Genomic DNA, 23,396 nt, shown 5'->3' with positions numbered 1-23,396 from the left:
GGCTGAGTTCTGCCCAAGTGACCATGATCAACCTGCTCCAGGTTCTGCTTCCACTTCCATTTTTTGAATGAAACAGCGCCTCCTTAATAAACAGTGGCCATGGAAAACATAGGAGATGAGCCGCATCAGAATAACAATATTAAACTTTCTACTTTTCAGACAAAAAAAGGAAAAAAATTGGCCTTCAGTTGCCTGTGCGCTGATGGATAATGATATTTATAAGTAATCAGAGCAATCAGCTCCAAGTGAATGAGTGTGTTATGCTGCTCTGCCATATAAATGGGTGAATGTGTGTTATAGCTTAACGTGGTGTATCTACCCATTGTAAGTCCACTTAGATGGTGTCAGCTAAATACTGCAGTAACAGTACTCACATCTGATCAATGAATAAAAGTAAATGTACTTTGCTACCTTTACTAGTATGAGCTGTGACACCCTCTGTGATGCAGAGAACCAGAGTGAAAACAGTTTCCCAAGATGGGCAAGGTGGAGAAAACAACCAAGTAAACACAATGACAATGCAAGGCCGTAGTATAACACAAATGCAGCTCAAGTAAAACGTAGTGACAGAGCAGTGAGGAAGGAAGGAGCTTTACCTCTCTCTGAGTCCAGGGAAGCAGCGGAGAGAAAAAGAAGAGCAAAGAAGAGTTATTGATATCCCCACCCTGGACAGAAACCCACCAAAACCATGCAAGTCCAGAGTGACAACAAGAATGCCCCCCATCTCAGAAGAGCAGCCAGGTCTGTAATACCATTCACATCTCTTTGGCTCACCATTCACCTCCTTACGGCTCGAGACACCATCTGTGTCCGATGAGCCTCAGTTCGCTTTAACACAAAGTCATTTTCCACACGCAACACGTAGCGGCCCCCACCATGTCAGACAGATGGGGACAGAAGAAGGAGATATTCAAGGTTAATTACAACGTCTGTAGCTCATCTGTGGAACAGTGAACGCAATGAGGGCGGCAGGGCTGCGAGTCAAAGGGTGGAAAGGGCAGCAGAAACAGCGTGCGTCAGCAGGAAGTAAGGGACCCGCCGAGTGAATGAAAGCAGCAGCCCTCAGGTAGGGATTATGAGTTCAGACATGGCAGAGCTTGGCGGGGTGGAGGTGTAGGAGGGGGACAAGTCACACCCACTGGTGCAGAGAGCTAACACATGGTGGGGATGAAGGTTGCTAACCAATGTCTTTGGTTCACCATTCCTTTGGATGCCCTCTCCATCAGCCCAGGCGTTCAGTGTCAGGCAAGGGTCGTCCCAAGGTTGAGCACGATGCCCACATTCCACCAGCTCAGCACAAAAACTCAAAACTCAAACCCATTGTACCTCAAACCATCCTTTCACGGGTAGAGCCAAAAGAGTCATAAACCAATGCTGCCTGATTGCAACAGGGTAAATACCTTGATCAAGGGTACTACAGCAGGAGGTGAGATTTGAACCTCGGTCTTCCAAGCACAAAGGTAGGAGCAGTAACCACTACGTCATCTGCTGTCACCGTGCTGACTAACTCTCAGATATATTATGAAACCCATTAAACCCCCAAAAGTACCACAGCTTTTGAGCCCAATTTATTTTATGTACAAAGGCATAAACCAGGGAGCATTCAGGGTGAAGCAGGTGATTCTGAAACAAAGCAAACAGGGGACATTGTATGAAACTAGGCTGACTTAATAAGAAGTGCCCACACTCCTTTTCACCCCCCCTTACCACAACATGGCCCATAATGCAGCGCCATATGCACACCCAGCCCAGTGTAATGACCCTTACCGCTCCATGAAAAACAAATGGCTGCAAGCGGTAATTAGGATGCCGCTGCCAACTCAGTGACATCCAACAAGAAGGAGAAGCCAGTTCTCCAATTGAGGGAATTATCTACGGTTCCAGCTCTACTGGATGCCCATCATAGCCCTCCCATCCACGGGCTCCAGTGTGGAAGCCGAGCAGCCCCCTCCTTCAGGACATGCTGATCTGACACACCATTATAGCTGTTATTAGTTAAAGACAAAAGAGGCTGCGAGAAGATGGTATGAAAACGCTGTGGTGGTAATACTCCAGCGTCCTCGTGGTTTCACACCTCTCCTTTTTCCAACTCTCCCTGAGTCTCACCTGCCACCTAAGACTCTGATTAAGGTTCTGCTGCCTGAATGGATTGCCTCTGCAGGCTCGGCGCCTGTCAGTGAATCAATCAAATGTTCGGAGGACAGAGCCGCAATGTGTTTGCCGGTCTGAGAAACGCATGGACCCGGACTCTTCACCATGACTGTCCTTCTTCAGCATCACCCATCTTGTCAGGCCAGAGGGAGACGTCCTTCTCGTTTGAAGGCTCATCTCTCTCCTGTCAGCTGTCCCATTAGGACCTGGTGGCTGGGGTAACAGGGAACAGCGTACAGGGAGACAGGGCAGGGATGGGGCGACTAAACACTCACCCTCTCATGAAACTCTCTAACTTGCTCCATCACACACCTCTTGGGTTACCGATGATCATGAACAGCCCACACAACATGTCATAGGCACCCTTTCAGGGCACAAAACACACAAGTATTTGGAGTCACACAATGCCTTTTCTCTACATACTGAGGCTACGGAGTTGAGTCACATCATCGCCTGCACCCAGTGGTTTCCCTTTCGGTCAGACTGTAGTTCTCAAAATTAACAGCTGTCCAACTCTCCGGGACAAGTAATTTGCTGAAGTTTTTAGTCAGGCAGGTAGAATCACTCTGAAACCTGTCAGACGGATAGTTGGACAATAAATTAAGGTAAAATATTAAGGAATTGGGGTGCGGTGGCGCAGTGGGTTGGACTGCAGTCCTACTCTCCGGTGGGTCTGGGGTTCGAGTCCCGCTTGGGGTGCCTTGTGATGGACTGGCGTCCCATCCTGGGTGTGTCCCTTTCCCCCTCTGGCCTTACGCCCTGTGTTGCCGGGTAGGCTCCGGTTCCCCGTGACCCCGTAAGGGACAAGCGGTTCTGAAAATGTGTGTGTGTCTGTGTGTGTGTGTGTGTGTGTATTAAGGAATTCAACGCCAAACATTGACTGATTTCATATTAAAGAAACTGCGCTGTCACCGATTTTATCGTATGCATTTTTGTTTCAAAATTGTTTTGCTCTAGAAAGGACCCACAGAAAGAAAACAAAATAGCGCTAACAACTTGCTATTTTGGGTGGTTTCTTTCTGCTGGAGCATTTTTAAACCATTTTCCCTTCTATGTGAGCCTGATTGCTTCACTTTGATTGTAATTGTAAGGGATATTTCACTCATTTAAAGTAAAGACATTTAGTCATTTTTCTTCTTCCAATATGTTCCAGAATTGGACAGGTGGAAAATTTGATGGGAGAAGTAGAAGGTATGTACCTGTACCGTGGACAACCAAACACAAAAAATTAATATTGAACCCTTCACTCATATCCCAGAATGCACCAGGATGTGATCCTCTCAGGTTAATAAGACTGAAATTTTAAAATTAGGTGAAAGAGAGTAATCCAACATGGGTAAAATCAGGGTACATGGGTACAAACAGCACCCAGGGCCTCCAACAGCTGACACCAGGACTTTATGTGGCTGGAACACACAAGATTCTGGTTATTTATAGCCCACACTTTGGAGTGGCTGTCAGCGGCAGGTGGACTTCTAGTGAGGGAAGTACATCCCAGAGTGCTCACACACCTGAAATGCACCTTTTCTACAGGGCTGTCAGTTGAGTGGTAGAACACACCTCCCTTCACACTGACACACCCCACACATACTACCATAGAGGCTTTGCACAGACTATCCTTTCAAAGAGATTAATGACTCCTAACACAACCTCTACGAAACTTGAGAAAATCGGAGCTGATGGCGGGGATGTCCTCACATGGTTTTTTCTTAACTGTGGTGACAGCTTCCTCTCTCTGTTACACACAAGCACACACACATGCATACTCGCACAGACTCCCAGCAGGCTCCCTGCTGACAGCAGCCCCAGGGAAAGGCAATGTGAGCACTAAGTCTCTGTAGGGGGTGTGTGGGGACTCGTGCGAGCTGCACCATCTGGTTCTGTGCTGCGCCACCTCCTCGGCGAGACTGTGAATGTGTTTGAGCCTGTGAGTGTACAAGCTAGGATGTTTTTTTGGGATCACACATAAATTAGAGCACTTCAGCGCGTGAGCCGGAGCCCGCGTTACATTACGTTTATTTTACATGTATTTGTTCGGCACACGTTTCTCCAAAGGGACGTACAACTCACTCACGATAAAATGTGTGAACACGCAGCACTGCTGGCACCCGCTGGAGTTCAGCTAAATCAGTGTGAGCACCTTCCTCTCGATGTGACAAATAAGAAATGAGAAAGACTAAGCCCTGATCCAATCTGGAGTCGCCGCCCGGCTACATTTTCCCACTGACTGCCATTACGGCACAACTCTCCATCAATGACAACCTCCCGGATCACGCCGTTTGACGCAGTGGGCAGTCCTTCTGTTTATACGCGCACATTTTTACACCACTGTCCCCAGCAAGTGACACTGAGCTTTGCTATGCGCGGCAACTCCTAAAAACACAAGCGCAATATTACAGTCATTTTAGAATGCTAAATATGATAATGTGACCCAAATGTGTGGAACGCTGAGTATATAGCTGAGCTTGTTCATTTCTTCAGGGTGCCTGAGAGCAGATGTGAGGGATCCCCTGAGGAATTTCCTGCTAGTGTTGTCCTAGTGCGTCTACTCAGTGTTGAATGGCACTCAGTGTAACAGTGTAGAGTGCGATGACATAAAAAGAAATACAATCTTTCCTCACCTTACAGAGGTAATTTGTCCCTGAAAAATCCTTTGTAAGGTGAATTCTCATACATTTTTATTCCATCCTTCGTTATTTTCTCTTATTCTCCGGTACTGTCAAAGCATCTTTGCACTGGTTGTATGTATGTTTATATGTGTGTATATGTCTTGTCTACTCGACACTAGCCATTGTGCACCGAAACCAAATTCCTTGTCTGTGTGTGCATACTTGGCCAGATAAATTGGATTCTGATTCTGATTACTAGTAGCTTCAATGGTAAAAATATTATTCGTTCCCCAAAACCAACAGCCATTTTTAGTAAAACATCAGCAAATCCAACTAAAACGGACAGTTACTTCAGTGGGTGATATCAGATATCATAACCCAATTTAACCAGGCTGTTTCCCTTTAATAGTGAGTCAATAATACTGTAAGACTGTCTACCTGTGTTCATTCAGCTCTTTCATAGCTGTTACGTACTGTGTGCTTAGCAAATGATCACAAAAAACATAAATACATATGATAATTAATTTATCGCAACAGCGAAGATAAAAGAAATGAATGAAAACAATGCAAATGAATTCAAACTCGCCACACAAGTTGACATTGTTTGGTACTAAATGAAATTCCAGAGTGAAATTCCTGCTTCACGAGCTATAGCCCCACATTAGGACACGTGTGGATGAAGAGATTGAGTTACGTTGAAAGGCACAGCCACCAGGGGCAGTACGTACTGTGCACTCCGCCCAAGGCGTCGCCCTTCTTTAGGCCTTCCTATGGAAATGCACGTTATATTACACCTTCATAAAGCCAGAAAAAAAAACATTCAACATAATTTAATCAATGTCAGTTTGAAAAAAGGTGCAGCGACTTGATAGTAGAGCCATAGGGCTTGTCTGCTCTGCGTGCAACTCTGTGTGTGTCAGCGTTACCAAAGCCCCTCTCTGCTGGTGTTCTTCTCACCATAACAAAGGCAGGGCTTTCTGCATGCCTCATACTCATGTTACCTCCGCAGGAGATCCCCGCACGTTAGTGCTCAACCAGTCACTCACACAACCTTGCCAGAACACCACTAAGCAGTAACTATGAAGAAAACTCTTCATATTATGGTCCTAGGTAGAAGACTTCAAGTAACATTACCCACAATATCATCAGAATCGGAATAAAAGATGACCTTTTAGAAGTGAGACATCACAGCCTCATTGGCTGATTTCCATGGACTGCTCTTGGTACACATCTGTAACGTACAGTATCCCTCCACAATCATCTGCTCTCCTGAAGCCCACAGAGCAATGCTGGTGCTTCTAATCCTGACTGTTCAGGAGCAATAAACAATGCAAGCTCCAGAAAACAATTATTTCATTCTTGCACTGTTACTTGAGATTTATGGAATGTCCGAAGAGCACGAAGCTGGAATGTAAAAGAGGGATGAGAGGAAAAGCGCCTTGGGAGACAGAGGATTTCTGAAGGTCTTCTGGAGACCTTTAATTAAGCATAGGTGAGGAAAGCTGTTTCGCTTCGCAGGGAAAGATCTGTGCCTGACTGGGTAAACCAGAACTAAGACCAGAAGGAGACCTCAGAAGGCTTTGAGGAAAGCTACCACAACCCTCAGCATGTCAGTCACTCAATTAATGTCATGGGGATGGAGAAGAGGGAATGAGGTGGTATGAAAAGGGATCCCATCACTCTCTGAGAGCTCAGAGTGCAGCTTGGCTCATGGTCACCACTAAGCCAAGCTCCACACATGACTACCAGCGGCAAAGAGCCCTTTGGACAATGGGATGCAGGCTGGATAGCACAATGGCACTGGCAACAACTGACTGAACTGAGAGACAAAGAAAAGGTAGAAAACAGGGGCTTCACCACAGACAGGCTCCACCAAAGCGGGGAAAAGAAGTTAGAGTAGAGCAGAGTACAGCAGAGTAACAGAACATAGGAAACCCAACAGAACAACATGTGAAGGGGGCCAGCAGGGCACCGACAGGTTAAACAAGAGTCGAGAACCCGGGCCCTGACACAAACACTTTGATCACAGCGGGACAGAGGCAAGCAGGAAGTGCGCGGACACCAGGGTTTTAAATGAGACAGCTGTCACCAGCACCAGCCAGCATGGAGGTCTGAAATATACAAGACTTACAGAGCTTTCTGCCACAGCTACCGCTATAATTAATTATTCACGCCGCCGCACATCAATTCATCTATTTCGGCAGTGGCAGTAATAGCATCCATATTTATTCCAGCTATTTTATTAATTAAAAACATCTGATGTTTCATACAATAATTTATTCACTCAACTGTTATGTATAATTAAATTTTTTTGCCGTTTTTCATTTAATACAATAAAACTGAAGGCAGAAAGAGATCTGTTATTTTATGTACTGCACATTAGACAGCATCAACTGTGAGCTGAAAATGAAGTTTTGATTGGAGCAAATGCACACTGTGGACTGTGGGAATAAACTGCATCCATCAGAGTGACAGTAAGCAGCAACAGCGTCCGTGCGCACGGCGCGTGGACCTGTCCCCTGCGCGCGTGGAAGCCGTGCGCTCGCACAGGCCTGCGGACGCAGGAGGACGGTGGCACTCCAGCCAACAGCTCACAGCCCAGGACAACTCATCAGCTTTGTGCCCAAACTTCTGTGGCGATCCACGGAGATGCGCAGGCGTGGCTGAACGTGACGGCAGTCTAGTGCGCCAGCTCACACATCCTCTGCATAGTAAGCGCAGGTGTGGAAATGGTGTCACACATGCAAGGTAGCAACTGTCTGGTGACCCCCCTCCCGTGCATTGATGGTGCTCTGCTCTTGGCTGCCACACTGAGGGTGCTGAGCCAAAGCCTCCGTTCAGCCCCCACCCCTGCACCAGGCTCCAGGGGGTGTGGGGGAGGTGACCGTGAAGCTGGGGTGTACTCACCGTGCAGGAAGGTCCCCGTGTCAGCGTCGCGATGCTCCGTGGGTCGTTAACCGCCCCACTGTTACAACCCCCCGACCCCCCGTTGCTCTTTCCCTTCCCCTCACCTCACCTCCCTCCCCGGTCTCGCGGTGTCGCCCTAGAAGCCCCCGGAGGTAACGTGCCACTGCTGCCCCTGCTGCTACGCGCTCGCCTCCCTGTGCCCCTGTGTCTCCCTCCACGGAGAGAGCAAAGATGGGAAAGCCAAAGAGAGGGAGGGAAAGAGCAGCCAATAGTGGAACAGAAACGGCAGAGTGTGTGAGTGTGTGTGTGAGGGAGAGAGACGGGGGAGAGAGGGAGAAACGGGAGGGAGAATGGGGTCTGTATACATGTGCTGAAAACATTAAAAAGACAACTACAAATGCTCGCTCCCTCTCTCTCTCTCGCTCTCTCTCTGTCTCTCTCACACACACACACACACACACACACACACACACACACAATGCGGCACACTCTCTCTGTGTCTCTGTGACTGAGGGGTCCTGTGGCACCGCCCTCCCCGCAGAGGTTCCATTATTCGACAACAAACGCGGGAGGATCAGTGGACACCTAGTGCGGAAGCCCGGGGCTCATGTCTCGTGTCTCCAGCTGTCCCTGAGCAGAACGGAGCACAGCAGGAACATCTACACCCACACCCGTACAATCCGGTCTTCACTGAGGGTTCTGCTGAAGGGACGGTCAAAAGAAGCCCTGATTCGGGGGATTCAAACACACTCGACATTATATACCATGAGTGTGGGGAAAATTAAGTTCAATTTATGGAACTTCTAGACCTCCAAGCTTTGAACTCAAGTACGTTTACATTTATTTATTTAGCAAATGCGTTTTCTCCAAAGCAAAATTTAACTTAGAGTCAAGAAAAGTGCATTACTCAAGATGAAGAGTTATAGATGGAGATGCACGAATGTCAAAGCACAGCTTGTTTGTTCGATACCACTGTTTGTACCGGCGCTCAGTTCACCACTACCTTCCTATAGAATTCACAGGAAACACGGAGGCGATTGTCACAGATGATGTGACGCAACTATAAGGAGCTGTTAGGAGATCTGGAGAGCAGTGGGTCCAAGAGAGATCCTTTATAAGAGCCTTCTTGGATGAATAAACTGTGCATTGTGTTTAAGCTCCTCACAGGGTGCCAACACTCACACCTGAATCATTGCAAATCTCATTTTTCTGCTGTTAAACTGGTGAGATCTGCAACCCGGCTGAAGATGCAACATCTTATCTTCACGGTTTCAAAGGAGCCGTAGGAGAATACGCGAAAAGAGCTGAGAAGACACACAAACGCCACACAAAGGCATCGCTCTCTGCGAGGAGCGGAGCTCCCCCCAGGTGTGGCCCGTCTGTTCGCCTTCACCCCTTTGCACGCCACAGCTTCGACCTGCGGTACTATCTCTTGCCTCCCTGCTGACCCTTGCGACCCAGTGCTGTTGCCACAGCAACGAGGTACCTCCTGTGAGCGAGTGACCAAGCCGCTCTGCTGAAAGATGGGAGTCCCTCTGGCACAAAGGGACAGAAGGGGCTCCATATGTGGTCACTCGATCCAGGGGTGACATCACTCCCGATGCCTGCTGGTCTGGTCACTTTTTTAATCACAGCTGCACCATGATGGATTATAGTGTGGGTGTGAGGGGGTCTGATTCACCAAGTTCTTTTTAGAAATGTTTCAACCTAATATATTCTTCAACCAGCTAGGTTCAATACACAAAGTCTAACAGTGAAGACTGACTTTAATTCATTTTATCTGATGTTTCCCTCCAAATCAATTTACTTGTTAAGCTACATTGATTTATCTAGCTATACAGCCGGGCAATTTTTACTGGAGAAGTTCAGGGTAAGTGCTTTGAACAAGGGCACTACAGCAGGAGGTGAGATTCAAATCTGGATCCTTTCAGACCAAAGGCATTGGCTCTAACCACTGCGCCACCTGCTGCCTTCACACCAGAAGTTAACATTTGTGACTTGTCCTACATGCCAGCAAGGAGGAGAACTTCACAGCTGCTAGGAGTGGAAGGGCTGAGAACATGTGCTGGAACAGAACCACAGAGACTAAGGGGGGCACCTTCACAGTCTCCAGGCCACTCGTTCCACCTGAGAGCCGCTACATCAGACTGGATCCTTTTGTCACAAAGAGTAGAGTCACAGAAGGATGGAGAGTAGGAGTGTTTAAGATTTACCAACGTGACTGTTCATCGGCATCTCCACTAAAGTCACTGCAGGAACAGGCACCCGCTAGGAAACAGTACACACTTCAGATTTAGATAAGTCCCCTCACCCTGAACCCCAACCAGTTAATGTGATGGGTTTTGCCCCAGATTTTCAGGGCTTCCATCAGACTTTTATTCCATTATAATGGAATAAATGCAGAATGAACCAGCAGGGTAAAGGCAGGGAAAAGCCTGATGCAGGAACCAAAGACTGAGAAACCCTGCAGAACAGGAGCATGTTTAGAGCTCATTTTAGAGATTTTGGATCTGATTAGTGTTACTGTTACTGATTACTAAATATATTAAATTAAGTAATTCAAAAATGGACAAATGGACTGCACTAAGGACATGACACACTATTACTATTTTATTCATTCAGCTCAAACATTTCAAACTTTTCTTCAAAGAAATGTCAGATTTGTGTAGCTAAATACAATGACTTATACATATATCCAACATGGTCATTTTACATGAACACACACACACATTTTCAGAACCGCTTGTCCCATACGGGGTCGCAGGGAACCGGAGCCTACCCGGTAACACAGGGCGTAAGGCCAGAGGGGGAGGGGACACACCCAGGATGGGACGCCAGTCCATCGCAAGGCACCCCAAGCGGGACTCGAACCCCAAACCCACCGGAGAGCAGGACTGTGGTCCAACCCACTGCGCCACTGCACCCCCCTGATGAACAATTCAGGGTAAGTACCTTGTTCAAGGGTACTGCAGTATGTATGGGGACATACTCATGTCCTTTAATTCCATGGTGACACTGTGCCACCTGCGGCCCTACTACTATTTATGCTGAGATGAAGTTAACTAATTGGTTTGTTAATTGTAACGTTCCTGAATGATTGCTTTTGGGCAAAATTCACATTTTAAATCTGATGGAATGTCTTTGCCTGGAGACTCTATTGGATACTGTTGATAACTGTTTTTCACTTCAGTTTGTCTTTTTCCTTTCAGCTTTAATATCTGTACATATACATCTCACACAATAGATATGATAATTTTAATAACCCTTACATAAATGCTTACATACTCAGCTTAGTGCACATTAACTGGAAGGCCTTAGAATTTGATTAATTATGTTGCTCCCTGTAAGGCCTATACAGGCTAAGGGATAAACACCTCCTAAGCACCCCCTACTGCTCATACTAGGCACTGCACAGAGAACTGCACCAGAGCCCAGTATCAATTCAGCAGATATGATGATGGACTCACAGCCTGCAGGTACACACAAAGAGTGCTCCACATGCAGACACGACACACAGTCTCTCACACACACACAAAGAGCTACTCTTGATTGGTGGTGGACAGTGGAACACAAATGCAGTCCCCACCACTGCTTGACACATTACAGGATGAAACTTAGATCAGCACATATCTTTGGATCATCAATCATTCATTTGAGAGCTGCTTTAGTGTGGGGGTGAACATTCAGGAATCATTAGTGTGACCTTATGACTTGAGAAAGGTGGATTTTCAGTGCAGACAGTGAATGCTTTCACAAAGTTGGCATAAAATACTTTCTTGAATACACAGCACAAGCAAGAGAATGTTGAAATGACTGAGATATTATCAGCAATTCTGACAGGGCAACAAATTATCATTTTGTGGCAGGAACAAACAGATGAAAAATGTAAAGGCTGCCAAAATTATGTTGAATAATGAGAACAAAAGGTCGAACAGCATAAACCTTGGGAATGATACTGTATACTGTTGTACACAACCCAGAAACTACCACATCGCTGTTAGGTTAACCAAACCCCAATTAAGCAAAACTGCACAGCTTGTGGCTAAAAAAACACTCAGCATCGAGCTCATCTACAGTACACCCAAGACACACAGCAGAGCACTTTTCATCTTGGTAGTAAAACTTCAAAATGTACTGACCAACCCCATGTGGTCTCTAACATCCTCCCTCCATGAAGCTGTGGGATTAATTTGCGTTTAACAGTGGGCATTTAATGCTGCAATGGCACAACGATCATCAAGGAGAACAATCACTCCACCAGCAGGAGATCCTTAACCATTCTCTTCCACTTGAGAGGCAGAATCTGAAAGACCCCCTTTATTTCCACCAGGTGTCCAACATGAGACCAGCAAGGACTCTGTAACTGTCAGTGTGCGTCAACACAAATCTCCCACTCTGCTGAAGGAAGGTGAAACACAACCGTGCAACAGTACAATGCGGGAGCGCAACCCTCACTCAGCGACAAGCTGTGAGAACACAGGCTGAGGCCTATTAAAACACAAGAATGTGGGAGGCATTTGAGGACCTCAGCAGATGCACTGGAGCACCGCTGTGAGTCTAATCAACACACCTCACCTCTGAGAGCAGGATTCTCACTGTGTGACATCATTAGCCGGCTTCTCACTGAACACACACCCGTATGCGGCATCATAAAGAATATCATAGAATATGGAACCACAACACCATCGAGTTATCCTTCATCTGAGAATGGTACTAGGCATACAAAAGAAATGCACTTTATTTTGCAGCCCAATTAACCTACAGTTATTTACACTGTACAACACACTAGTACGAGACACTTTTGGCCTGGTACTTTTCGCCACTGAGAAAAAAACATGTAATTAAGGTACACGGGAAAAATAACTATTAAAAAAAGATTTTCTGTGTCACAGTATAAAGTTCTATTCTACCATAAAAATTTGCAACCACTACACTTGGCGGAAAACGTAACTACAGGCGAAAAAGAAAAAGCAAATTGCTGTATCTACACCAACAGTAGCACCCTCAGGAAGAGATGCCTGTTCCTCCAGTGCCTGGGCAGTCAGGAAGGGAAAGACCTTTGTGTCACTAATTAGCCAAAGTCCCTCGGAAGCAAGAAAAGCAGCAGGAGGCAATTTGTTAAATGTCAGATCAATGGTGGGCCTGCAAGGGGGGCCGAGGGGTACGCCAACATGCTCTTGCCTCCCTCTGGACACCACTGTGTTGCCCTACGCATAAGGAGGAAGTTCTCAGGGCTCCTGGGGCTAAGATGGGCAAGACCTTTGAAGAGGCATTTGTTAAACCTTAAGTAAAAAAGCAAGAATGCAAAGAGAGCAAAGACAGTTGCACTCCCTGGGGAGTCTTGCTATTTTAGCAACCAGAAAATGGTCTAACATCCTCTCATAGCAAGTGGATCAATAGGGCTGATAAGGGCCATGAGACCTGAGCCACCAAGAGGGAGAACAGACCCTTCGGCACGTGACTGTCACTCCAGACTGACCTGCCGTTGTCACGGCCCACGCCCCACACGCGGATGCTGGCAATGGGCTGGGAGTGGAGAACAGTGCGGTCCATGGGGTCCACCAGGTTCAGCATGTTGTTCTCCAGGATCAAGTACATATCTTTGCCCTGGGAGAGAAGAGAGACAGAGTTGACACAATCATAGAACCACTAGGATGGCCCAAGTGAGGCTCAGAGACCACAAACATCCGTCAGCAGGTCTGATTTAAATCACTCATGTGGCCAGCCTTTCACTGGCCAGGAACAGGCTGTAAGTGATGTTTCTTGACTATTCAGAAACAAGAAGCACACACAGAATGTACTTATAGTTTGGGAGCAGTAAGAAGAACTGATGTTGCCTCTCACCGCTTTGATAAGACATTCAATTTACAAAGTGATGATTCACTGATTGAAATAACAGTGCCCTGGCTGGCTGAGAGAAGCAAATCTGTAGAGCTCTCAAAACCAGCCGGTGGTTGTTCTTTAACCAAACACAAATCAAGTTACCTTCCACCACTGTTATTTCAATCAATCAGTCATGCAAATTGATATGTTCTTAAAGTAATCAAAAGACTTGACAGTGATGCTTACTAATCATGGAACAGTGACTGTAAGGAAGGATTCTGAGTACTGGCATTAATAAGCTTGTTTCTACAACGATCGAGCATTTTACAAACACTCATGTAAGTCACAAGGTCACCAATAGACTTTGTACACACATCTTGTACACAAGTACTGAAGTGCAAGACATATTGTACATTAACCTTTACTATCAATTTAGCGTGTTTCCACGGCACCTCAGATTTCCACCCATGGAACTATGCTCTCTGACAGGGTAAAGTCCATTAAATGCAGTTGCTGTTAAGAATGAAACTTGTTGGGGACAATTTTCGTACTGAAATAACGAAAACAACCCCTTGTGACACCAGTTCAAGGCACGGTGAATTAAAGATACCCCCACTCAATTTATGCAGACCAGACTGATCTGGGTTCGATAAATTATTGAGGGGCACAAGGATGAACACAACACAATGAGGAAGCTCTTCCAAGCGGTCTTCTGTCAGGTCTCGTTATACACAAGGCTGCGGTGGGAGCGGGGTGGTCGAATGTTTCCCCATCAGTCGTCTGCCTCGGAGGACCTGCCTCCACGTCCAGTCGCAAATCAGGCAGCCCACAAAAACATGTCACAGCAGTAGCTCTCGACCATTTCCCATAATGCCTTGTTCTGAAAGGTCACAGTGATGGGGGATATTTCTCGAAGCTGACAGTCATCCCACGGGCAATACCCACCTGTCACCCACTGAACTTCTAGTCATGTTCCATGGGTTTGGTCCCTGCCACCTCCAGTGCTCCGAACTCAAAGCACCAGATTAAGGAGAATGACTGGAACTTAACTGCTGCCTGCTTGGTTTCTGCCTTAAGACTTTAGTGAACTTTACACACTAACTTTGTTTGGAATTTAAAGTTACTACGCATCCATCATTTCATATCCCTTGTCTACGTAATGACATGAAAAAAATATTTGTTCTGACCTGTTCTAAAAAGACACTAAATAAATATGTGGATAGGTAATTTAATATAGCAAAAAGTCTCAGCTTATAATTAGATTCCTAAATCTATCATATCCATGCAAGAACTCGTGTCTTCGAGACTGAATTATACACCTATTACTGAGGCCTGATATACTGTATACAGTACAGCGAGCCCCAAGGACATTTATCAGAGCTTCGTTTGACCTACCTATAATGAATATAAATAAGGTCTTAAATCACTTTAGCAGCAACTAAACTTGGAGCAAAAAACATTACTGTCTCCGCTTCTATGTATTATTCAGGACATTCCCTCTGTGAACCTACTTCTCTTTGGGCTAAGTGGTTAGAGTTCATTCAAGTTAAGAACTCTGAAAACTTTTCGTGTAACACAACTTTTCAAAAAAAACCCACATCTTGATCCATGAAAGGAGAAGGAGAATATGGAGGAAGGAACAGAGGACATGTGGTCCACAACCCCAGTTATTCATTTGTGCCCTAAATTCAGACCCCTTCTCGTTTCCCATTCCCTTCTCTTTCCACTAACTCCCACTATTTGCAACCCCCAGCCACACTCCCAGTCCTCACCTCTCCCCAGATTCCCACAGTGTCCCGGATGTCATTCTTGCAGTAGGACAGCTGGCGGATGCAGTTGTTGACGGCCACGCTGCTCTTTCCCGGCGCCAGGTCATCCTCGGCCATCTCCACCCAGCCCAAGGAGCGCACGGCGAAGCACTGTGACACAAAGGGCAGAGACACGACAGGCATGTCAATCACCCCCATTCAACCATAGCACCGGAATGCAACTGGGGTGGTGGACACTGCCATTTGGGCTCTTAGGAGCAACACCGCATCCATCACTCTGGCAGATGCTCCAGAAACTCCATCATGTGCATCATCAGCACAGCCGTCCCCCACCGTTACACTGCAAGCGCACGCACACCCTGCTCTCTGGCATCACGCTTCTGCTGGACCGCAGAGGACAAATTTGAGTGGCCTCTCTGCTCGAAGTCTGCCTCTATTTGTGAGTCCGGTGAGACAGGAGAGGAAGCGCCAGAGCCTGGTGCCATCAGCAGCGGAGTGACGAGACCGCGTTGTGCCACCAAGAGGCTGTAGGTCAAACGGCTCAGTGCGCAACCAAACACACCCACGCTCAGTGTCAGTGAGGACAGCGCACTGGATAGGAAGGAAACACTAATATCAGCTGTGTATTTTAATGACAGCAGGCTCACAATAAACGGTATTTCTGCAGAGGACTGGAAAACATGAGACAATGACACGTCTCACGGCTCTGACTGATGAACTGTACGAAAATAGGCCTCTGGTTTTCTGTGTTTCAGACAAATCAGAGACAGTCCTGCCTTTGAGGAGATACCCTGTCCATCACAAAAAAACCCTTCATGAAGTAGGCAATTGCAGAAAATTCTGGACTTATGATACCATCCCACAAATCCTGACATCACGCAACCCACCAGAGAAACCCTAATATTCAGAATATACCCTCATATAAAGTCTGCTAGAATCCATTGAAAGGTTTGTGATTAAATCCACATTCTCTACATACTACAAGCTATGAAGTGTCAGTAGCTTGGATATGAATCATACATAAAGCCTATCACTGATAATTGTAGATAAGACTTAGGGTTGAGTTAGCAACTGCAGTATAAAAGCGACACGAAGTTGTTCTCCTGAAAGTGAACGGTACACTTCTGCAAGATCGTCACACACCGATGGGAGATTTTGAACACGCACGATTGTCGAGGTAACACTGAACCGTGGCGGCAGACGCAGCGCCAGCCCATAATTGGTTTGTCTTGATTAATGCTAAGAGTGTCCCGCTGCGCGGTCATCGCTGTTTCTGCATTCAGCTGTTGCACATCCGAACGAGCTGGCACCTGTCCGCAGCGCAAGCCTCAGCAACCGAGAGCCATCGTTCCTCTTTAACTGGAGAGGTCAGGCAGGACTGATTCCAGAGCTACTAGATGAGGAACCCTCATTTGCCAACAAGTCACACACCTACATCACCCCCACCCTCCACATAGTCAGAAATCTATTGGCTCTCAGGTGAAGAAAGACACATTGAATGCCTGCCTCTTCCATTAACACTGGCCTCAACTGTGAATTTGGGAGGGTCTTTTATGAGATCAGTAACAAAAAACTTGGTATTTCACAGGCAAAGGACACACTATTAAGTCGATAATCACAACTACTGTACTTACAAAGGAGTTAAAGTTGTGTGTATTCATTGTCAAACACAGGTGTACAGCAAAAATGAAATATGTTTTGTATTGCAGGCTCAGGCACAGCATATACAAGGTATGAGCCACAAAACACAGTAAAAATAGTGTTAAATGCAAATAAAGGCATGTATTACAAACACACAATGAAAACAGACATGATAATAATACAAATACGACAAGGGAACAGCAGCCACTGATCTTGCAGGTTCTTTTTTTTTTTAAACATTTGACAGTTATGCATAATGTGGCGTGAGGTCCTTAGGATATGGTGTATGTCCAGAAGTCAGCAGATTGCAGAATAAGTATCAATGTAATAGTATAAGTGTAATGTGGAACTTTCTCCTTTTCCATAACAAATAACTCCACAAATCTAAACACAGCAGTGTGTAAAATTAGTGAATATAGATCAAATTAAATATACATTTTAAATATAGTAAAATATAGATACATACATAATATATGATTAGTAAACTACTGTATATATTATAATATACCTTAATTCAATAAATAAATAAATAAATAAATAAATAAATAAAATATAGCTTAAATACTAGCATCCAAAGCATAATTTTGGTGGTTTATGTGAAAAGATTACGCTGAGATCAAACAAGGGTGTCTTTTTCTTACTTTTACTCCTACACCGCATCAGATATTAATGTAAGTGTAGCACATCTGCAGTGTGCTGAGTAAGAAGGTCCATTGCGTCTTATCAAAATTTCAACGGGTGACGTCATCCCAGAATGCCCTGAGACAGGTCTTCACAGAAACTGGGCCATAGTAACATTTTCAAGTTCCTTCTGTTTGAACTGTGCATACTTATATTATTATTATTTACATATTTATTTTATCATTTGGTCAATGTCTCTATCAAAAGCGACTGACAGTTTCTTGGGGCTATACATTTATAACTCATGCCTTGGAATTTCACTAGAGTAATTCAGGTTAAACACCACACACAAGGCCACAATAGCAGGGATCCTTGTTGTACTCGAACAGACAACCTTCAGGTTACAGGTCAGCATGTCCCCATGGTACCAGTTGCCCAGGCAAGCTTTATAAGACTCTATATATTTGGGAAGCAAGAAACACACAACTAACAGAATATAGATCTAGCCACTTACAAATGTGATCCTTGAACTCTGATTCTTAAGAACTGTAAGTATGGAATATTTCATATTTCTGCTCAGTAAAACTATGCTTCCAAATCAATCCATCCTTTTATCAGATGCGTTTCTCCAAAATGACATATGATGATAATTAATTAGTATTTAGCCGATACTTGTGTCCAGGGTGACTGTCACTGGACCCGCTACGCTAAACTCCATACAGTCATTTATACTTTTATACACCCGAGCAGCATAGTACACACACACAAATAAACAATTTAAAGTCACCAATTCACCCGAAAAACAGAAGCTGCAAGGTGCCAGCCCTACCTGCTGTGGCGCCCCACAGTGCAATAAATGTAATGCAATGAAATCACTTTAGATGTTTCATTCACTTCCTTCCATTTTTTGATCCTTCCCGTCTCACTCAGATAGAACCGACCATCTACATGCATATAAGGGCTCATTAAACATTACAGCCCACACTTTGAATTTAGGCTCTCAGGCTCAGCGTCTAAGACTAAGGTCTTCTCCCACACATCCCACTGCTGCCCCACCACAAATGTACTGTACTGTACTCTACTCAGATGAGGAGAAACTCAGTAGTACTCTCTCCATGGGACCACAGCGCCCTCTTCTGGGCTGGCAGTAAACCGTGAAAGAGCTGCCGAGCCAAATTCCCAGGTTCAAATGAAAGTAAGACACCTCAGGAAAGAACTTAGCTGAATCCCCTTTAGTAAAGATGCAACTCCATAGATGGGCACTTTTTTCTGAAGAGACTTACAGTGTTAAATTACCTATAATTATTTATCCATTGACACAGTATGAGTAACTTTACTAGAGCAACTTAGGGTAAGTGCCTTGCTCAAAAGTACTAGATCTGGAGGGGGGGGGGATTCAAACCTATGACTTTTAGGTCCAAAGGCAGCAGTTCTAACCCCCACTCTACCAGCTTTGCCGATAAATAAAATATGTGTTGTAAATACCAGTGGAGAGCCCAGGGTGCCTTATTCTACAGTGGGCATCAGTAAAAGTGACTAATGACTTTGTGCTGCTGCAATGACCTTTGAATTGTTCAGGGCTGGGGTTCAATTAATCATCGAATCCAGACCTTAGAGATGCTAGGCACCATCATCACTTGTATTGGCCTTTCTAGGATGGAGTCTGGAGAGCAAAACCCACCTGGAAGGTGCTGGCTGACCACAGAAGAGCAAGTGCTTAGGGAGCAGCACCCATGTTTAAAGAAGCTTTCAGCACCTTGTGAACCTTGGCTATTGGACCCCGTTCAAGCTGAAGCCATAACAAGGCGTCCATTATTTATGTAGCCTGACAGCAGCTGCACCATCCTGTCATCCTTTGCATGCACAAAAACACCCATACACGTACGAACACACTCGGAATGAGTACTGTACATACAGACACACGCACAGGAACACAAAAAAAAAAAAAAACATTTCTGGAGTGTTAACTGCATTGCCATTAAATGCTAATTAATTATACATCCTGACAGATTTTGTATTACATGGCAGTATCCCACTGATTTCTTTATTTAAATTAAAATATCATTATATTAATATGCCATGGGTGGCGCGGTGGCGCAGTGGGTTGAACCACAGTCCTGCTCTCCGGTGGGTCTGGGGTTCGAGTCCCGCTTGGGGTGCCTTGTGACGGACTGGCGCCCCGTCCTGGGTGTGTCCCCTTACGCCCTGTGTTACCGGGTAGGCTCCGGTTCCCCGTGACCCTGTATGGGACAAGCGGTTCTGAAAATGTGTGTATATTAATATGCCTTACTAAGAAACCCAGCATGTACAAAGACTTCAATCTAAGGTAAATAAATGCAGCACAGCTATGTGCCACTAAAAGGGAAAGGTAGGCACTTATCACCTAGTGCAATCATGCAGAGGTGATAATGGGGTTTATTGCTACTCATAGCATATGTTATGGGAAAAATGGGACTAGTATAATATGAGCAACTGAGAGCTCAGACTGTGAGGACCAGGGCTACAGGTGGCAATAATAAAGCGACACTACATACTGAAATAAAAACAGAGTCACCCTCCAGGATCATGCTAAGATACATTCTGTCACCATGTCCCTCTGCTGAATCTGACTAGGTTGCTGTGACACCAAATACCCGGCAGGGGGAGCCATGACCCCGGGCGATAAGTCAGGCAGTGTCACTCCAAGCTCCGCCCCCTGTGCGGTGGGTACGCGGTGTTTTCGGTATTTGAAAGCTTCGTTTTTATTAACACAGCGCAATAGTAAAAAAAGAACTAAAAATGGAGCCAGGGGAATACAGATACGGATTAAGTTTAGATTAAAATCCTCGACGATTTACAGAGTGTAATAGTTTTAATTGATTTTTTTTATGGAGTCTTGTATGGTAACGAAACAGAGCCTAATAAACACACACACACACACACACACACACACACACACACATTTTCTAAACCGCTTGTCCCATACGGGGTCGCGGTGAACCGGAGCCTACCCGGTAACACAGGGCGGAAGGCCGGAGAGGGAGGGGACACACCCAGGACGGGACGCCAGTCCATCGCAAGGCACCCCAAGCGGGACTCGAACCCCAGACCACCAGAAAGCAGGACCGTGGTCCAACCCACTGCGCCACCGCGCCCCCCTGAGCCTAATAAACTTAGCTTCCAATTCGGGATTGTCTGTTTATGGATATGAAATTAGGTTAACAATAAAATTAAACTGAAATAGAACAGTTCTCCTTGCAGCAATCAAAGAAACCAAACAGCATTTTTACCCATAGTAATAATCAATATTTTCACTGATGAAATGTTGCACCTTTGCCGAATTGTTCAGTACAAGAGCACTGCCAGAATAAGTGCAGAACCATCTGAGGCCTTTTCGCACAACACGCACTTGTTGGGTAAATTCCGAAGATCACTAATACCCCTGTAGCCTTATTTCTAAGGAGACAGTCTGTGGTAACAAGTATTTTCCTCCAGCGCGCAGTATCTTGAGGGGGAGGAGGATGAAGAGCAGCAGGAATGAGTCACGGAATAAAAGGCACCTAATGAAACATTTAACGCTCAAAGCACGGATGCTTCTTCCTGCGTCAGCCGACGCTTCACTGGGAGCTCGAGCAGTCATATTCTAAAATGAATAAAACATTTACAGGAGGCAGTACAGAATGAAGTCTGTCGCGAAGAATACCAGAAACATCTCCAAATCACTAATCGATGCTTTTCGGAAATTCGTTTTCATAATTTACTGATTTTTTAGAACGCTACTTTTCCAAAGAAAATAATTTTCAATAGTATTTTACTCAATACGTGATCCGTTTGAGCGCTTTATTATTTTCCCGCGTTTCTGGCTCACGCATCGCGTCAGGGTGACGCTCGCGAGGCACCGCCGGCAGGTGGCAGCACCACGCATGCGCTGTCACCGTGCAGAATTCTAGAATGTACTGGGTGTAGTGACCTGTTTCTGCCCGGAACAAAGGGGAACATTCAGCTGCACTTACGCAACAGATAGAAATGCAGTACATCAAGGTAACAAGCTTTCATTTTCGTCTTCAGACTAAGTGCCCCAGGAGATGGCGAGCAGGATCAAAGGGAGATGGACTCCATCTGTCCGCCATCTCACTGTCTGCTGGGCACCAGGCTGTGCTGCTCACCCCTCCTCCACCCCCAGCAAGCCGAGCGTGGTGCTTCCAGACTAGTGTGTGGCTGTAGAGTGTGTTGCTGGCAGCCCTGCGCCACTGGCTTCGCTCTGATGTGATGCCATGGAGACTGAGAACGGAACAAAGCAGCAAACTCTCCAGAGAAGCTTCTGGGGATTTTCTTCAGAGAGGCCTCCTCCTCCTCCAGTTACAAAAAACACTGTTAACATATCTCATAAAAATAAATCATATTTCTCATGCGACAACATTCTGTCATGAAGATCCCACAAATTGGTTAATATAATGTATAGCACTGCACATAAGTCGAGACGTTAAAAATCAGCTAACGCATCCTTAGTGGAAGTCTACATCAGTGAGGTCTACGTTCAGATGGCTGGCAGAAGAGCATCGGCCCGAACATCCTAAAACGTACGGCCGTGATGATTTCACCATGATCACAACATCTTTGGCCATTAAGCCCTCGTCAGAATAACAAACCTGTTCTCCTTCTAATATCTCCTAATAAAGTTTTCTCCTCTTGACCCCCCCCCCATCTGACATTTAATTTCATTTAAACAAGAAATAAACACAAATAAAATCCTACACCTATATTGCTATGGAGTCAAGAGTCGCAGACTCCTCGAGTGCAGTTCTCAGCACGAACACAAGGTGCCAGTGTTGGCAAGCTTTTCCACGGAGGACATTCTAGAAAAACACCAGCACAGGAAAAGTCGAATATAACGGTAAATACACAAGTGGGTGGATCAGAGATTAAGTGTAAACAACAAGAAAAAATTATCTTATCTGAGCTGGGAGGGAAAAAAAAAGACCTCTGTGTTTATTCAGAGCATAACTCAAAGACTAATTCAAATCTCTGCTCCTGTTCACCACGCTGACTCAACCTCAGAGGACCACTGGTACTTTACTGTGTGTGGGGGGTGGGTTGTGAGCTTTTCGGCTTTAATTCCCTGAGAATCATGATTACCTTAGACCCCGGGTCGCTGCTGATGCTTCGGCTGTCCTCCTCATCCACCTGCGGCGGGTTTCTGGGAAAAAAGAACAGGACGTTAAATCCAGAGGTCTCAACTACATTTGTCCTTCACCCTCTATTTATTATGCTGCCTCAACCGGTCAACAGAGTATAAAGCTATTAAACACAGCACGGCTAGTTTCTGTAAGTACAGTTGGTATAATAGTGGTTACAGTTTCTGCCTTTGGATCCAAAGGTTGCAAGTTTGATTCCCAGCTGTAGTACCCTAGAGCAAAGTACTTACCCTAAATCGCTTCAGTAAAATTACACAGCTGTATAAATGGATAAATAATTGTAAGTCATTTTGGAGAACAGCATTAATGAAATGAAGAAATGTAACGCAGGCTGTAAATGTCTTAAGGCTCAGGAGATGATAAATCAAGAATTGCAAGAATTAATCCAATGACATTAAAAATACCCCTTTATTAAGAGTATATTGTACTCAGATAACTAGGTGCTGAAGACCTGGACCATCACCACCAGCTCCTTTCCAATGATCCATGATGATCTGAGTGTGACTAATGTTCAGGAGCCCAGTCTGATGTCATAGCACTGCCTTTGATGGAGTTTTACCTCAGCTTCAGGGAGGCATAGCGGAGGGTGGCCCCCTCAAACTCCTTCAGACTGGGATCAGGATTCACGGTGGCTTCCTGGAGGTCCTATAGAGAAAGCAGCAACCATGATGGGTCATTGGCAACTCTATACCCTTGCACCA

General features: G+C 45.5%; 1 protein-coding gene across 7 annotated transcripts in view; it reads right to left on the bottom strand.

The window, feature by feature from the left end:
• The window catches only part of apbb2b (amyloid beta (A4) precursor protein-binding, family B, member 2b), a 70,513-nt gene that overhangs the window by 8,920 nt on the left and 38,197 nt on the right, over nt 1–23,396 (bottom strand). For 4 of the 7 annotated variants that reach the window (XM_018735898.2, XM_018735893.2, XM_018735894.2 and 1 more), the window contains 5 exons: nt 23,255–23,340; nt 22,637–22,697; nt 15,263–15,409; nt 13,147–13,274; nt 597–602 (listed from right to left, as the gene is read on the bottom strand). In XM_018735898.2, coding sequence (XP_018591414.1) covers nt 597–602; nt 13,147–13,274; nt 15,263–15,409; nt 22,637–22,697; nt 23,255–23,340 — 428 coding nt within the window. Of the gene's footprint in view, nt 1–596; nt 603–7,667; nt 8,046–13,146; nt 13,275–15,262; nt 15,410–22,636; nt 22,698–23,254; nt 23,341–23,396 lie in introns of those variants that run through there. The other 3 variants (XM_018735895.2, XM_018735896.2, XM_018735900.2) reach the window with 2 other exon arrangements.

The sequence above is a fragment of the Scleropages formosus genome, chromosome 16, assembly GCF_900964775.1.
Source record: "Scleropages formosus chromosome 16, fSclFor1.1, whole genome shotgun sequence".
NCBI lineage: Eukaryota > Metazoa > Chordata > Actinopteri > Osteoglossiformes > Osteoglossidae > Scleropages > Scleropages formosus.
The sequence above is the reverse complement of the archived record's forward strand: the minus strand, read 5'-3'. Positions and strand labels throughout refer to the sequence as shown.